The 17,906-nt window shown below is 56.3% G+C and overlaps 1 protein-coding gene across 2 annotated transcripts in view; it reads right to left on the bottom strand.

Annotated features, from left to right (window-relative positions):
- Nucleotides 1–5,400: 5,400 nt before the first annotated feature.
- Nucleotides 5,401–17,906, bottom strand: part of slc38a7 (solute carrier family 38 member 7) — a 34,106-nt gene continuing 21,600 nt past the window's right edge. For both annotated transcript variants that reach the window (XM_072547592.1, XM_072547593.1), the window contains 4 exons: nt 14,557–14,704; nt 9,289–9,482; nt 7,168–7,222; nt 5,401–6,315 (listed from right to left, as the gene is read on the bottom strand). In XM_072547592.1, coding sequence (XP_072403693.1) covers nt 6,213–6,315; nt 7,168–7,222; nt 9,289–9,482; nt 14,557–14,704 — 500 coding nt within the window. In that variant the 3' untranslated portion in view covers nt 5,401–6,212. The remainder of the gene's footprint in view (nt 6,316–7,167; nt 7,223–9,288; nt 9,483–14,556; nt 14,705–17,906) is intronic.

Here is a 17,906-nt window from a genome sequence, read left to right as displayed (position 1 = left end):
CACAGAACTGGAGAGTTTCTCCAGTATTTGTTGGTTTTAGAAATTAAGTTTTACGATTAACTCAAGTGGAGATTAATAACAAGTAGATTTTTCTTCTCAAATTGCCTGATGAATCAGCTCCTTTTCTTGTGCCGATATGTTCTGACAAAGTGCCAATTTTTTTTTACATGCACTTAAGGGGACATAGAAAGCCTCCTTTTAACGTTTCATCCAAAAGAGAGCATCCCCAGCAGTACAGTATTCTCTCAGCATTGAAATTACAGTCAAGTTCAGTGTTCAACTCTCAAAAGTGGAACATTAACACATGGTCTTTTGATGCTGAGGGGGGCTGAATTTTCCAAAACATTGCACTTGAAATAACTGAGGGATAGGAGAAGAGACGACAGTAAGGGCTATACTCTGCAAGACATCATCAGCCCATCCAGAACACAGCCCTTCTCACTCCCAGTATGGTGGCATGATGAAATTATAAAGGAGGCTCAAGTGTCCATACAATGTGTACCACCGTTAAAGCTTGAGCAAGCCAGATTCCCCTATCGCCAACGTTGACTTGTTGTTGTTGTAAAGGTGGTGACAATCATTGATAATTGAAGACCAACATGTGTAGTGAATATCACACCTGACATTTGTCAATGCAGCTTCAAAGAGAGGGTCTTGAAGAGGGAGAAAAATTACAAAGTGAACTGTAATGCCCTGTGAGCAAAGACAGAATGTTAACAATGATCAGGGAAGACAGCAGTCTGTGCAGGAGACATGTTGGTCCTTCTCTCATTCAGGAGAAAACAAGAATGGAGAATGCAGGCCAGTTATAACACCCACCAGCATCAGTACTACTGGGACCCTCCAAACTAACGGCCACAACATTCCACTGCCTACTCCCCCATGGCACTTGGACACTTCAGTATACCTTCCTTTAGTTTTTTTTTAAATCACCTCACATTTGTGTATGTGAATAAAGAAGGGGAGCCAGTCATTGCTCCTCACCCAGGAGTTTGACAATTTGGGTCACACTGTTTAAGGTGGCACAGTGGCTCAGTAGTTAGCACTGCTGCCTCAGAGCGCCAGGGACTCTAGTCCGAGTCCAGCCTCAGGCGACTGTTTGTGTGGAGTTTGCACATTCTCCCCATGTCTGCGTGGGTTTCCTCCCACAGTCCAAAGATGTGCAGGTCAGGTGAATTGGCCATGCTAAATTGCCCAGTGTTAGGTGCCTTAGTCAGGGGTAAATATAAGGTAGGGGAATGGGTTTGGGTGGCTTACTCTTTGGAGGGTTGGTGTGGACCTGGTGGGCCGAAGGGCCTGTTTCCACACTGGAGAGAATCTATGTAACAGCTTCAGTAGTGTCAGGTAGAGATTGGTCATAACAGCTGCTACTGGGAGGAGGCCATGTGGTACAACATTCAGCTAGAACAAGCAGATAGAGCCTCACCTGAAGGACATCAACTCCAACAATACATCACTGACTTAATGCTGGTCTCGATTGGTCTCAAATACTTTGATACTGTCCTATCTCCTCCCAGCCCCGTTGTCCAGGAACTCCCCACATAACATTGAAGGCACCACCACCCACACTCACCAACTCCTCCAAGACATTCATTCCTCTGGCCCCCCAACGCCTCATCTTCACCAGGGACATCCAGTCTCAATGCACCTCCATTCACCAAGACCAGGGCCTCCAAGCCCTGTTTCTTCCTCTCCCAGCATCCCCACCAATACCCTTCCACTGACACACATGAATTTGGCTGAACTGGTCCTCACGCTCAATTTCTGCTTTGAATCCTCCCACTTCCTCCAGACCAAAGGGGTAGCCATGGGTGCCCGCATGGGCCCCAGCTATGCCTGCCGCTTTGTCGGGTACGTGGAAAAGGCCATCTTCCGTAGTTACACCAGCACCATTCCCCACCTTTTCCTACACTGATGACTGCATCGGTGCTACCTCGTGCTCCCACAAGGTTGAACAGTTCAACACATTCCAGCCCGACCTTAAATTCACCAGGATCATCTCAGACACCTCCCTCCCCTTCCCCCTCAATGGTGACCGACTCAATACGGACATCTTCTACAAACCCACCAACTCCCACAGCTATCTGGACTATACCTCCTCCCACCCTGCCTCCCTTATTCCTAATTCCTCAGCCTCATCTGCTCCCAGGAGGTTCAGAACACACCAGACGGCTGCCTCCTTCAAAGACCGCAATTTCTCCTCTCATGTGGTCAATGATGCCCACCAGTGCATCTCATCCACTTCCCGCACCTCCACCTTTGAGCCCCATCCTTCCCAATGCAACAAGGACAGAACCATCCTGGTCCTCACTTTCACCCCACCAACCTCAGTATACAGCACATCATCCTCTACTATTTCTGCCACTTACAAATAGACTCCACCACCAGAGATGTATTTCCCTCCCTACCCCTATCTGCATTCCCTCTGCAACTCCCTTGTCAGGTTCACACCTCCCATCATCCCCTCCCGGCATCGTCCCCTGCCACCGCGGGTATTGCAAAATCTGCACCCAAACCTTCCCCCCCCCCCCCACCCCTCCTCTGTCCAAGGACCAAAGGAGCCTTCCACATCCATCAGAGTTTTATCACACGGTCATTTACTGTATCCGTTGCTCCCGATGTGGTCTCCTCTACATTGGGGAGAAAGGATGCCTACTTGCAGAGCGCTTCAGAGAACATCTCCGGGACACCTGATTTAACCAACCCACTCTGCCCTGTGGCCGAAGACTTAAAGTGCCCATCTCACTCCGCCAAGGACATGCAGATCCTCCATCACCACTCCCTGGAGAAAGAACGCCTCATCTTCCGCCCCGGGACCCTCCAACCCCAGGGCATCAATATGGACTTCACCAGTTTCCTCATTTCTCCTCCCCCCCACCTCATCCCAGTTCCAACTTTCCAGCTCAGCACTGCCCTCATGACCTGTCCATCTTCCTTCCCACCTATCCGCTCCACCCTTCTCTCTGACCTATCACCTTCTCCCCCCCACCTTAATCCACCTATCGCATTCCCAGCTACCTTCCTCCCAGCCCCAACCCTCTCCCATTGATCTCTCAACCCACATTCCTGACGAAGAGCTTATGCTCGAAACGTCGACACTCCTGCTCCTTGGATGCTGCCTGACCAGCTGTGCTTTTCCAGCACCACACTGTTTGACTCTGATCTCCAGTATCTGCAGTCCTCACTCCCTCCAATAAGTTATGCTGACCAATGGATCAGTGACTGGCAGCCAGGAACTCTAGGCCTGGTCGACAAGTGGCAGATAACATTCATACGACACAAATACCTGGCAATGACGATCTCCAACAAGAGAGAATTCATCACTCTTGACTTCAATGATATTCTTCAAGCCCCCCCCCCCCACTCCCACTATCAACATCCTGAGAGTTACCATTGACTAGACTCTGGACTGACCTGAACAACCTGCTTAAACACTGACTACAAGAGCAGGCCAGAAGCAAGGGATTCTTTGATAAGAAACTCACCTCCTGACTCAAGAACACAAGAAATAGGAAAAGTAGGCTGTCTGGCCTGTTGATCCTGCTCCACCATTCAATAAGATCCTGGCTGATCTTGTTATGGGCTCAGCTCCACTTACCCACCCGCTCACCAATTCCTTGACTGCTCAAATATCTATCTTTGCCTTAAAAAACATTCAATGCGGTGGCTGCAATTACTTCACTGGGCAGGGAATTCCACAGACTCTCAACCCTTTGGGTGAAGAAGTTCTTCTTCATCTCAGCCCTCAATCTTATTTGAGGCTTTGCCCCCGAGCCCTAGCTTCACCCGCCAGTGGAAACAACCTCCCTGCTTTTATTTTCTCTTCCCTTCATAATTTTATATGTTTCGACAAGATCCACTCTCTTGACTCCCCAAAACCTGTCCACCATTCACAAGGCACAAGTCAGGAGTGTGATGGAATACTTACTTGGATGAGTTAAACTTACCTACTTGACTGGATGAGTTAAACCCTGACAACACTCAGGAAATTAGACATTATCCTGGACAAGAGAGCCCACATGCTTGGCACCACATTCACCATCTTCAATATTCACTCATCATTGTAGTACCATCTTTAAGAACTGCAGAAATTCACTTAGGCTCCTTAGATAACATCTTCCTACTGGTTTCGTCTCTCAGTCCAAAGATGTGCAGGTTAGGTGAATTGGCCATATTAAATTGACCATGTGGTGTTCAGGGATGTGTAGGTTAGGTACATTAGTCAGGGGTAATTGTAGGATAATAGGGTAGGGGAACGGGTCTGGGTGGGTTACTCTTTGGAGGGGCGATGTGGACTTGTTGGGTCGCAGGGCCTGTCTCCACACTGTAGGGATTCTATGATTCTAACACCCTGTACTCCCTTCTCCACCCAGCTCATGGAAGATTACATGCATTTGCAGAGCCCCTACAAGTAGCAAAACATTCCAAGGGGTTTCACAGGATCAGTCATCAGGCAAATTCTGAAACTGAGTAACACAGAGGTGTGAGGGGCCTTGGTCAACGAGCGTCTGAAAGACAGGGGAGGCATGGGAATTCTAGAGCTGAGCTTCCAGACAGTGGAATACAAATCAGCCAACGAACGGGTGAAGGAATTTGGTGAAGGTCAGAATTGGAGAAAGCAGAGGTGGTGAGGATAATAGACTGGATATTAAAGAGAGTAGTTATAGAGGAATTGACACTGAGGTTTTGAGCATTGGTTGTGTTGGGCTACCTCAGTAGAGTGTGTGGATCTCTCAGGCTTGTGCAGCTGATTTGCAGTTTGAATAAGACAGCTCTGAGTGTAGCAAAAAACAAATATCCCTGTGCAATCAGCTGGAATAGGCAGACAAGGACTTCATCTGGAGGATATCCACTCAGGCAGTGTACTGGCTCGGTCAAATATATGTTTGGAATTTAGAGCGTTTTGAAAAGATAGGAAAAATGGATAAAGGTTCCTGTTCTGAGAATTATTTTGAAGCACAGTAACTTCTGAAAGGAGATGAACCCAGTAAAAGCTTACAAAAAAAAACCCAAGAACAATTAGGTGGCAGTGAGTTTCAGTTGTTACCTTTGAGAGAGAGTCCCATGGTGGGGACAGAGACAGACCAGCTGTCTGGGGGCTCAGGGGCTTTTAGAGGAGAGGCCTCACTGAACACAGCCACCCACCCACACCCAGCACCGACAATCTGGAGCACTCCTATTGTGTGGCGTTAAAACCAAACCTGCCCCACTGTTCAACCACCACAAATCAGACCTTCCTCCCACCTTCAACCATTTCACTGCCAATGCTCCCGTCCCACTCATGGGAGCACTGGGTCGCTCCAGACCATCCCAAGATTTAGGCAAAGGAGTTACAACCGAGTGAATTCGGGACTATTCAGCCCCTCGAGCCAGTTCTGTTGTTCTTAAGTATTCTTGCACTGCCAGAATGACCACGATATTTAATCAGGAATGGATGTTAAAAATCTCACCATGAGCAGTTGTTGGCAAACATTTTGAACAATCATCTCACTTTATACAACCATAAACACACACATTGGAACGGGAGGCTGCACATCAAGGGCTCAGTTCACCACAAGCAGAAAGGAGAGATTCAGAAACCCACTCATCTCCACTTGGTGCTGACCTAGAAACCGAAACCTGGTAGGGAGTCTCGCCTGCTGGGATAGAAAAATCTCGTGACAAATGGGAGGGCTCAGGAGAAATAGAACAAACAAACCACTTTCTGGAAAGAGAATGGTCACCGGTTCGTTCCTGCACCAAAGTCTCACAAATCTCTGATCGAGTCAGGGAGCAGCTTTCCAAAAAAAAAGGGAGAATCTGGGTTGCCACGCTGTACCAAACCTTCTGGGGAGTTATTTCCAAAGGATGCCCCAAACTCTCCTGTGATCACAGCCAGGACAGCGCAGTGTCATCAGCTCCATGACACAGTGAAGCAGAGGTCCTCAAGGTTTAGACAAAAAAAAATCAGTGACAAACAAGAGAGTGGCAGAATCACCAGGATTGCGACACTCCGAACAGTAAATGCCAGAGCACCAAGGGTCATTGCGGACTCTGATCCTCCGACAGCAGAGGGAATTGTCGTTGTGTCCCGGCTGGCAGGCCTTCGCAGAGTCCGTGTAAACATTTCATTGGAGCTTCAGTCCAATGCCCTTCGGACTGCATCAACTGGCTACCAACCTGGTGTGGAAAACATCACAAGAGGATGAAGAGGAGGCTGTGGGATCTGGGGCTCAGTTACGGAGGTCCTGGTAGATAGAGTTCACCGTACTCTGGCCAAAGATGAAAGCTCCTGCGCACACCATGAAGATCCCGCACAGCACTGAGGCCCACCAGCTGGAGTGAGACAGAGAGACATTGCTGTTAAAGAACAGAAATCCATTGGAAAACCAGTGCAACACACATACAAGGTAAAAACAGGGTCAAGACGACAAAGGAATGAACGCAGTTAGCCATCAAACCGCCAAGATATCCCATTTTCTGGCACAGGTTTAGACCTTCTCCAGTAAAGAGCTCCTCAGATGCTGAAGCAGTCTGTGAGCACATCCCAGATATGGACAACGTTCAGACATGAACTGATAGCTTTCAGGTAACATTCACAAGTGCCAGGCAATTATCTCCAACAAGACAGAATTTCACGATCTGTCTTGGATATTCAATGGCATTACTAATGGCATGATAACGTTATTGTTATTATTGTTATATCTAGTACAAAGCAGCCCACCTGACAGGCTCCCCAACTCAGCACCTACAACACTCCCTCCACCACTGACTCAGGAGCAGCGGTGTGTCTGATCTACAAGATGCAGTGCAGGAATTCACTAAAGACTTAAATAGCACTGTCCAAAGCCACAACCATCATCACCCACCCCCCCAAGCTCCCTGCTCCCCACACCCCAATCGCTTGCACCATCCCTACCGCCATCTCCCTCAACACCCTGCCCGGTCCCCACAGTAACCCCCCCCTCCACCATTCCCGACGTACGCCCCCTCCCTGCAATATTTCCCCCCTCCAATTCCCTGGTGCCCGCGGTAACCGTGCCTCCCGACCCCACCTCCAGATACCCACAGTACGCACTCTCCCTGATCCCCACAGTTACCTCCCCCTCCCCTCACAGACTGCCCCATGCTCCCCACAGTCCAAGGCTGTGTTCCTCACTCTGCAAATGTTCATCAGTCAGGGATTACCTGCTCGAATCGACATGCTGAATCTCTGCTAGCTTTGCTTCAATCAGGCAGAGTCCTAAACAGACAACATGGCATAAATGCAAGATGGTACTGAATTGATTTGCATGCATATGAGACCACAATGACTTGCTATACATGGAAACCTCTTTCTGCACACCGTGTGGTGTGATTCTGACTGCCCTGCCTGATAAAGTTGAGGATACAGTATGCTTTATTAACAAGGACAGACTACAAGAGTAAATGATCTCGAACTTGTGTAAGATACTTGTCAGACCTCAGCTGGAGTACTGCAGACCGTTCTAGGTACACTACAGTAAGGACTGATTATGCTGGGGAGAAAGTAGTGGTGATTTACACAAGAACGGCTCCAGGGATGAGAAACTTCAGTTATGGGGATGGATTGAAGAGATAGAGACCATTTTTCTTGAAGATGGGAAGGCTAAAATCAGATCAGATAGAGGTTTTCAAAACCATGAGGGGGCTGATCAAAGTAGTTAGATGAGAAAAACATGCCCACTCAGAACAGAATCTGGGGAAGGCGATGGCTTAATGGGATAATTGTTGGGACTGGTAATCCAGAGACCCAGGTAAAGTTCTCAGGACCCAGATTTGAATCCCACCATGGCAAAATGGTGGAATTTGAATTCAATAGACAAAACAAAAATAAAAACCTGGAATTGAGAGTCTAATAATGACCATGAATCCATGTCAATTGTCAGGAAAACCTATCTGGTTCACTAATGTCCTTTACGAAATGAACCCGCAGTCCTTACCTGGTCTGGCCTACAAATGACTCCAGACCTACAGCCATTTGGTTGACTCTTAACTGCTCTGTGGACAATTAGGGATTGGCAATAAATGCTGGCCTAGCCAGCAATGCCTATATATCATGAATAAATTGTTGTGGACCAGACTCGACCCCTCAAAATATTTGGAAAAGGTAGCCCAGACCCTGACTCGCTCTTATTCCAAAGTTAAATTTAAAGTGTTGTGTTCTCGACTGGTCAAACTGCATGAAGCAAAACAATTTATTCAATAAAATCATGAGGAGCATGGATAGGATAAATGTGCAAGGTCTTTTCCCTGGGGTGGGGGAGTCCAGATCTAGAGGTTTAGGGCGAGAGGGGAAAGATAGAAAAGGGACCTAAAGGGCAACTTTTTCACGCAGGGAGTGGTGCGTGTATGGCATGAGCTACCACAGGAACTGGTGGAGACTGGTACAATTATAGCATTTAAAAGACATCTGGATGGATATATGAATAGGAATGGTTGAGGGGGATATGGGCCAAATGTTGGCAAATACGACTGGATTGGGTTGGGATATCTGGTCGGCATGGACAGGTTGGACCGAAGGATCTGTTTCCATGCTGTACATTTCTAAGACTCTAAGTAGTATAGTTAAAAGAAAGAAGAACTTAGAATAACTTAACTCGACGGGAAAACTTAACAGAATAATAGATATAGTAATGAGGGTAGAGGATTCTGCTGCCCTTCTTTGCAGTGATGGGGCTTCCATTTAATGTCACCTTCAAATGTGTGCCATTTGCCTCTTCAGCACCTCCCTACAAAACTACAGAGTGTTCCTACCCAATATCAACACAGCTTACCCACCAGGCGCTCCAATCTAACTTGCTTGAGCTTTATGGCCAGTGAAGATCTGCCATTTTGCAGTGGGTCTGGAGTCACATGTAGGCCAGACTGGGTAAGGACAGCAGCTTCCTTCCCTCAAAGGTATCGGCAAACTAGATTTGTTTTTCCAATAATCAATGCTATGATGTTCACCATTAGTCAGACTAACTTCTAATCCTAATTTTTTATTGAATGAACTGAGTTTAAGCTTGCAATGATGGGTTTTGAACTTGCATCTCAGTCAACAACATCGTGTGCACAGCCTACTTCCAGGCAAGCAATCACATAGCAGCCTCACCACTACCTTCAGTGAGAGGACATGCTGAACCCACACACCGATTTAACAGCAATGTGGGCACATCCCCTGAGCACCGCTATCTTTCCTCTCCTCTCTCGGCCCTCTTCACTATCAGCCAGCACCACTCCTTCCCCTCTGCCCAAAAGCCCCCCCGAATACCGTGCAGGCCCGTTCCCCATCCTGAGCTACTCCACCTGGGAAGACAAGGATGAAGCAGGCAGCCAATCCCCCAATCACAGAGATCACTTTCCCAATGTCTGGGATGAACAGCGCCAGGACCAGGGTGAGGAAGAACCAGACAAGGGTCTGCAGCAGCCGGCGTCGTCGTTCCCGGGACAGGTCTACATCCTCCCCCATGTAACGGACCCAAAGGCCTTCAATCACAGACCTGCAGTGAGGAAAGAGCAAGAACGTGATGGGGAGAGAGCAAAGGGAGGGAGATAGAGGCATTGCAAGGGGGTTGGGGGTGGAAGAGGTGGCGGGGTGGCGAGGGGGGGCGGGGGGGCGGGGGGGCGGGGGGGCGGGGGGGCGAGGTGGCGGGGGGGCGAGGTGGCGGGGGGGGCGAGGTGGCGGGGGGGCGAGGTGGCGGGGGGGCGAGGTGGCGGGGGGGCGGGGTGGCGGGGGGGCGGGGTGGCGGGGGGGGCGGGGTGGCGGGGGGGCGGGGTGGCGGGGGGGCGGGGGGGCGGGGGGGCGAGGTGGCGGGGGGGCGAGGTGGCGGGGGGGCGAGGTGGCGGGGGGGCGAGGTGGCGGGGGGGCGAGGTGGCGGGGGGGCGAGGTGGCGGGGGGGCGAGGTGGCGGGGGGGCGAGGTGGCGGGGGGGCGAGGTGGCGGGGGGGCGAGGTGGCGGGGGGGCGAGGTGGCGGGGGGGCGAGGTGGCGGGGGGGCGAGGTGGCGGGGGGGCGAGGTGGCGGGGGGGCGAGGTGGCGGGGGGGCGAGGTGGCGGGGGGGCGAGGTGGCGGGGGGGCGAGGTGGCGGGGGGGCGAGGTGGCGGGGGGGCGAGGTGGCGGGGGGGCGAGGTGGCGGGGGGGCGAGGTGGCGGGGGGGCGAGGTGGCGGGGGGGCGAGGTGGCGGGGGGGCGAGGTGGCGGGGGGGCGAGGTGGCGGGGGGGCGAGGTGGCGGGGGGGCGAGGTGGCGGGGGGGCGAGGTGGCGGGGGGGCGAGGGGGCGGGGGGGCGAGGGGGCGGGGGGGCGAGGGGGCGGGGGGGCGAGGGGGCGGGGTGGCGGGGGGGCGGGGTGGCGGGGGGGGCGAGGTGGCGGGGGGGGCGAGGTGGCGGGGGGGGCGAGGTGGCGGGGGGGGCGAGGTGGCGGGGGGGGCGAGGTGGCGGGGGGGGCGAGGTGGCGGGGGGGGCGAGGTGGCGGGGGGGGCGAGGTGGCGGGGGGGGCGAGGTGGCGGGGGGGGCGAGGTGGCGGGGGGGGCGAGGTGGCGGGGGGGGCGAGGTGGCGGGGGGGGCGAGGTGGCGGGGGGGGCGAGGTGGCGGGGGGGGCGAGGTGGCGGGGGGGGCGAGGTGGCGGGGGGGGCGAGGTGGCGGGGGGGGCGAGGTGGCGGGGGGGGCGAGGTGGCGGGGGGGGCGAGGTGGCGGGGGGGGCGAGGTGGCGGGGGGGGCGAGGTGGCGGGGGGGGCGAGGTGGCGGGGGGGGCGAGGTGGCGGGGGGGGCGAGGTGGCGGGGGGGGCGAGGTGGCGGGGGGGGCGAGGTGGCGGGGGGGGCGAGGTGGCGGGGGGGGCGAGGTGGCGGGGGGGGCGAGGTGGCGGGGGGGGCGAGGTGGCGGGGGGGGCGAGGTGGCGGGGGGGGCGAGGTGGCGGGGGGGGCGAGGTGGCGGGGGGGGCGAGGTGGCGGGGGGGGCGAGGTGGCGGGGGGGGCGAGGTGGCGGGGGGGGCGAGGTGGCGGGGGGGGCGAGGTGGCGGGGGGGGCGAGGTGGCGGGGGGGGCGAGGTGGCGGGGGGGGCGAGGTGGCGGGGGGGGCGAGGTGGCGGGGGGGGCGAGGTGGCGGGGGGGGCGAGGTGGCGGGGGGGGCGAGGTGGCGGGGGGGGCGAGGTGGCGGGGGGGCGAGGTGGCGGGGGGGGCGAGGTGGCGGGGGGGGCGAGGTGGCGGGGGGGGCGAGGTGGCGGGGGGGGCGAGGTGGCGGGGGGGGCGAGGTGGCGGGGGGGGCGAGGTGGCGGGGGGGGCGAGGTGGCGGGGGGGGCGAGGTGGCGGGGGGGGCGAGGTGGCGGGGGGGGCGAGGTGGCGGGGGGGGCGAGGTGGCGGGGGGGGCGAGGTGGCGGGGGGGGCGAGGTGGCGGGGGGGGCGAGGTGGCGGGGGGGGCGAGGTGGCGGGGGGGGCGAGGTGGCGGGGGGGGCGAGGTGGCGGGGGGGGCGAGGTGGCGGGGGGGGCGAGGTGGCGGGGGGGGCGAGGTGGCGGGGGGGGCGAGGTGGCGGGGGGGGCGAGGTGGCGGGGGGGGCGAGGTGGCGGGGGGGGCGAGGTGGCGGGGGGGGCGAGGTGGCGGGGGGGGCGAGGTGGCGGGGGGGGCGAGGTGGCGGGGGGGGCGAGGTGGCGGGGGGGGCGAGGTGGCGGGGGGGGCGAGGTGGCGGGGGGGGCGAGGTGGCGGGGGGGGCGAGGTGGCGGGGGGGGCGAGGTGGCGGGGGGGGCGAGGTGGCGGGGGGGGCGAGGTGGCGGGGGGGGCGAGGTGGCGGGGGGGGCGAGGTGGCGGGGGGGGCGAGGTGGCGGGGGGGGCGAGGTGGCGGGGGGGGCGAGGTGGCGGGGGGGGCGAGGTGGCGGGGGGGGCGAGGTGGCGGGGGGGGCGAGGTGGCGGGGGGGGCGAGGTGGCGGGGGGGGCGAGGTGGCGGGGGGGGCGAGGTGGCGGGGGGGGCGAGGTGGCGGGGGGGGCGAGGTGGCGGGGGGGGCGAGGTGGCGGGGGGGGCGAGGTGGCGGGGGGGGCGAGGTGGCGGGGGGGGCGAGGTGGCGGGGGGGGCGAGGTGGCGGGGGGGGCGAGGTGGCGGGGGGGGCGAGGTGGCGGGGGGGGCGAGGTGGCGGGGGGGGCGAGGTGGCGGGGGGGGCGAGGTGGCGGGGGGGGCGAGGTGGCGGGGGGGGCGAGGTGGCGGGGGGGGCGAGGTGGCGGGGGGGGCGAGGTGGCGGGGGGGGCGAGGTGGCGGGGGGGGCGAGGTGGCGGGGGGGGCGAGGTGGCGGGGGGGGCGAGGTGGCGGGGGGGGCGAGGTGGCGGGGGGGGCGAGGTGGCGGGGGGGGCGAGGTGGCGGGGGGGGCGAGGTGGCGGGGGGGGCGAGGTGGCGGGGGGGGCGAGGTGGCGGGGGGGGCGAGGTGGCGGGGGGGGCGAGGTGGCGGGGGGGGCGAGGTGGCGGGGGGGGCGAGGTGGCGGGGGGGGCGAGGTGGCGGGGGGGGCGAGGTGGCGGGGGGGGCGAGGTGGCGGGGGGGGCGAGGTGGCGGGGGGGGCGAGGTGGCGGGGGGGGCGAGGTGGCGGGGGGGGCGAGGTGGCGGGGGGGGCGAGGTGGCGGGGGGGGCGAGGTGGCGGGGGGGGCGAGGTGGCGGGGGGGGCGAGGTGGCGGGGGGGGCGAGGTGGCGGGGGGGGCGAGGTGGCGGGGGGGGCGAGGTGGCGGGGGGGGCGAGGTGGCGGGGGGGGCGAGGTGGCGGGGGGGGCGAGGTGGCGGGGGGGGCGAGGTGGCGGGGGGGGCGAGGTGGCGGGGGGGGCGAGGTGGCGGGGGGGGCGAGGTGGCGGGGGGGGCGAGGTGGCGGGGGGGGCGAGGTGGCGGGGGGGGCGAGGTGGCGGGGGGGGCGAGGTGGCGGGGGGGGCGAGGTGGCGGGGGGGGCGAGGTGGCGGGGGGGGCGAGGTGGCGGGGGGGGCGAGGTGGCGGGGGGGGCGAGGTGGCGGGGGGGGCGAGGTGGCGGGGGGGGCGAGGTGGCGGGGGGGGCGAGGTGGCGGGGGGGGCGAGGTGGCGGGGGGGGCGAGGTGGCGGGGGGGGCGAGGTGGCGGGGGGGGCGAGGTGGCGGGGGGGGCGAGGTGGCGGGGGGGGCGAGGTGGCGGGGGGGGCGAGGTGGCGGGGGGGGCGAGGTGGCGGGGGGGGCGAGGTGGCGGGGGGGGCGAGGTGGCGGGGGGGGCGAGGTGGCGGGGGGGGCGAGGTGGCGGGGGGGGCGAGGTGGCGGGGGGGGCGAGGTGGCGGGGGGGGCGAGGTGGCGGGGGGGGCGAGGTGGCGGGGGGGGCGAGGTGGCGGGGGGGGCGAGGTGGCGGGGGGGGCGAGGTGGCGGGGGGGGCGAGGTGGCGGGGGGGGCGAGGTGGCGGGGGGGGCGAGGTGGCGGGGGGGGCGAGGTGGCGGGGGGGGCGAGGTGGCGGGGGGGGCGAGGTGGCGGGGGGGGCGAGGTGGCGGGGGGGGCGAGGTGGCGGGGGGGGCGAGGTGGCGGGGGGGGCGAGGTGGCGGGGGGGGCGAGGTGGCGGGGGGGGCGAGGTGGCGGGGGGGGCGAGGTGGCGGGGGGGGCGAGGTGGCGGGGGGGCGAGATGGAGCAGGGCGAGGTTGGGATGGGGCGAGATGAAGGGAGATGGAGAAGAGCAAGGTGGTGCGGGGTGTGGAGGGAGGAGAATGAGGAGGATTTTGGGGAGTGTTGGGGAAGGAGATGGAGGGAGCAGGTGGTGGAGGGGAAGTGACACACTCAAAGGATACTGTTCACCGAGCCTGTTCAAAAGGGTGTCCTGTCCATATCCTGAAAGTGCATTGGATTTATTAACACCAGGAACTGACAGAACTGTTGCTTAGAGGTATACCCCAACTACCCGAATCTGCCTTTCTCTTTCCTGCCCCAACATCCTTCTCTTAAGATGACTACTCCTGACTGGGGGGCACAGCCCTCCGTTCACTCCTTGGCTGAAGGTCAGAGGCTAAAATCCTCCCCTCACACCGTCCAGACATAAAAAGCAGATATACAACCTCTGCGGTACCAAGGACCCAGTGGCTATTCACAGTAAACCCACCCATGAGCTCTACAGAAAACCACCAACGGTCCCTCAGACAGGAAATCTCAGAATGCTTTACAATTGGTCATCGAGTGGTTGATTAGCAGCTCCAGCTTTGACCAGCATGGGTCACTGGTGACAGAAGAGTTTGCTGGAGGAGGCAGAGTATGATACGTTTTCTGATTAGCTCCTCTCCGGGATAAGGGGACAGAACTTACTATGTCAGACCTAGGCCATTCTGAGTGATGTCAGGAAGCGTTCTGTCAGGCAAAAAGCATCATGGGAATTTGGAACTCACTCGTAAAAATAACTGAAGCTCGTCAGAATTCTAAACACATTTTTGTTCCATTCCGGGTGATGGAGTCAACGTACAGATCGACAGTGAGTGAACAAACAATTCGAGAGGCCTTCCCTTTTGAACACTGCTTACAGCAGCAATTAAAGATGCTGAAGCCACGGGCTGACTGCAGCCTTCGGCCTGGTTTGTTCTGCGTTGCCCATTCCCCTCTCTCAGGCCTGACCAGAAATCTCACCTGCCGCAGAAATGAAGGATGGGGTAGGATGTGACCACACAGAGGGTGATGGAAGCACGGGCGATGGTGACGGAGATATCAGTCGATGGGTAGGACAATAGCACATCGACATTGACACTGGAGCCAAACGTCAGGAAACCACAGACTCCTGGAGAGAGAAACATTCAGTCAAGACCAAGTAAGGGGGACGGGTACTGGGTGTGCTGTAGGCTCATATTGGGACATACTGCCTAAACCAATGGTATACAGCCATTTAAAAACAAAATAGATGATGAGACACCACAGTCTCATCAAACCCTGTCAATCAAGTACAGAATGAGGTTATAGCAAAGTAAAGCTTCGTCTAAATTGTCCCCATTAAACACTCCCAGGACAGGAGCAGCATAGGATTAGGTGTAGATTAAATCGCCCCCAGTGTTGTGTGCATCAGTATGGCCTGGGACCAACAAGGAATGATATAAAATTCAGTGGTGAGAAATATGGTTAACAGGCTAAAGATGTGCGAACATTTATCTCAACCTGATCATATGAATAACTGCTAACTGATATGGGTTTGAATGGGAGAAACAACTAAGATTATAAATTTGGGTAACTGACTTCAACATGATGAGTCTGACACAGAACATTGTAATCTTGGTTTAATGTTGTAATGATACATGTTCAGTGGCAGTTGTCGAAATTTTCTTTATTCATTTATTATAAAACCTGTAGAAAATCAGGTTACGCTCTGAGCGGGTCAAAAAAAAAAGATAGCCTTGGACAAGCAAAGAGATGGGCAAAACTAATACAGAGATCACACTAAAATACAAGTATAGCAAGCTTCCAAACTTAGAGCATTGAATTTTGTTGATAGGATGCTAAACACCTAGTCGATCAATATAAACTGGTTAAAAAGTGATGGGAATTAATTATTCACGAGCCGCTAGTGGTTCACCTGACTGACCCAGCTGGTCGAGTCTAGAAGGACCTTACTGTTAAACTTGATCTGTGCCAAATAGCAAGGAAACTAGCAAGAGGGAAAGCTGCATCCTCAGTCTGCCCGTTGTAGATGCATCAATGCATAGCAGCATTGCTAAGAGAGTGACCACCACACAATCCTTGTGGAGGCAAAGTCCCAGCTTCAGTCTGAGAAAACTCCCCATGATGTTGTGTGGCACTACCACTACACCAAATGGGACAGACATCAAACAGCTCTAGCAACTCAATACTGGGGCATGAGGCACTGTGGGCCATCGACAGCAGCAGAACTGTACTCCAGCACAATCTGTAAGCTCATGGCCCAACAGATCCCCCACTCAACCATCAAACCAGGGGATTAATGCTAGTTCAATGAAGTGTGCAGGAGGGCACACCTAATAATGAGGTGTCCACACTGTTGAAGCTACCAAACAAGATGACTTGCATGCCAAACAGCAGAAGGAGCAAATGATAGATAAAATTAAGTGGTTTCACAACCAACAGATCAGATCGAAGCTCTTGCAGTTTGATTGGATGCTGGCGTGAATAGTGGTGGACAATTGACAAGCAGCAAACAACATTTGTGCCAGACAAATGCCGGCCGATGACCATCTCCAACACAAGAAAATCTAAACATTCAATGATATATAAATGGTAAGAGTAGGTCAGAGGCTAGGAACCCCAGAGTGAGTCACTCACCTCCTGACTCCCCAAAGCCTGTCCACCATCTACAATGCACAAGTGGGGAATGTGATGGAACACCCCCAATCACCTAGATGAATGTAACATAAATTACTCAGGCTTGATGCCATCCTGGACAAAGTGGACTACTTGACTGGCACCACATCTACTCCCACCATCACTGATGCTCAGTAGCAGTAGTGTATATCCAGACTACTCCAGCCAGACTACTCAGACTCCTTGGCATCATGGTCGTCCACAAACCCACCAACACTCTAAAACAGCAGTTAATGAACTTTAAAAACCCCATACAGGCAACAAGCAAAACTAATGTCATTTACAAAATACTGTGCAAGAACTGTAACAAACACTACATTGGACAAACAGGCAGAAAACTAGCCACCAGGATACATGAACATCAACTAGCCACAAAATGACATGACCCCCCTCTCACTAGTATCCTTACATACAGATGAGGAAGGACAGCACTTTTATTGGGACAACACATCCATCCTAGGACAAGCAAAATAGAGACACGCATGGGAATTCCTAGAAGCACGACATTCCAACCGGAACTCTATTAACAAACATATTGACTTGGACCCCAGTTACCACCCCCTGAGAAAAAGAAGAAATGACATCACCATAGGAAATGACATAACCACAGGAAATGATATCACCAACCCAAAGAAACCTAAACATATAAATAGAAAGCAGGAATCATCAGCAGTGCTTCATCTGGAGGCTCACTGGAGATGTTACCCAGTATGGTGATGATATATCTGAACATGAACCTTCCAGCTCAGCGAGCAAACCTACATCCAGCAGTGTGTATCAACCTACAAGATGCAGTGCCATTATTCACTAAGGCCCTTTGGACAGCACCTTCCTCAGCCACTCAGAAGATCAAGTGCAACAGAAACATGGGAACACCGCCACCTGCAGGTTCCCCTCCAAGTACTCACCATGCTAACTTCAAAATCCCAAAACTCCTTCCTCAACAGCATTTTGGGTTTACCTGCAGCACATGGACTGCAGTGTGCCAAGACGGCAGCTCACCACTACCTACTCGAGAATATTTAGGATGGGCAGGATAGGGACAGCTAGTGAAGCTCAAGTGTCTGAATGAATAAACAAAGATACTAAAATATATATATAGAAAAGCCAGCCAGGAAGAGAACAGATGGATTTCGACAGAGCAGTAAACTCTGTATAAAGAAGCTCTTCCAAAATGTATTGGCTTTATAAGTAGTATCAAATCATCTTTAATATGACTTTAAAGTGATTCCTCTAAATTGGAAATTTGCAATTGTCACGAAAGGTGTGAAGGGGAAATTGGGAATTATAGATCAATTAGTCCAACACTTATGTAAAAGGGGTGGGGAGATGCATTACTGATTGAGGAGAATGTCAAAGCTGCACTAAAACAGGACATCTTGGAGCGCTCACCCAGCGAGGCTTATGAGTAGAACTCAGGAATAAGGAAGGTGCAATCACTATGATGGGGTTATTCTATAGGCCTTCCAACAGCCAGCAGGAGATAGAAGAACAGATATGTAAACAGATCATGGAAAGATGTGAAAACAACATAGTTGTTGTAGTGGGTGATTACCCAATATTGACTGGGACATGCTCAACACCAGGGGCTTAGATGGGGCAGATTATGTTTGGTGCATCCAGGAGGGCTTCTCAAAACAATACGTAGATTGTCT

Source organism: Chiloscyllium punctatum, chromosome 26 (genome assembly GCF_047496795.1).
Source record: "Chiloscyllium punctatum isolate Juve2018m chromosome 26, sChiPun1.3, whole genome shotgun sequence".
NCBI classification, from domain to species: domain Eukaryota; kingdom Metazoa; phylum Chordata; class Chondrichthyes; order Orectolobiformes; family Hemiscylliidae; genus Chiloscyllium; species Chiloscyllium punctatum.
Note: the sequence above shows the minus strand (reverse complement) of the source record. Positions and strands in the feature narration are given on the sequence as shown.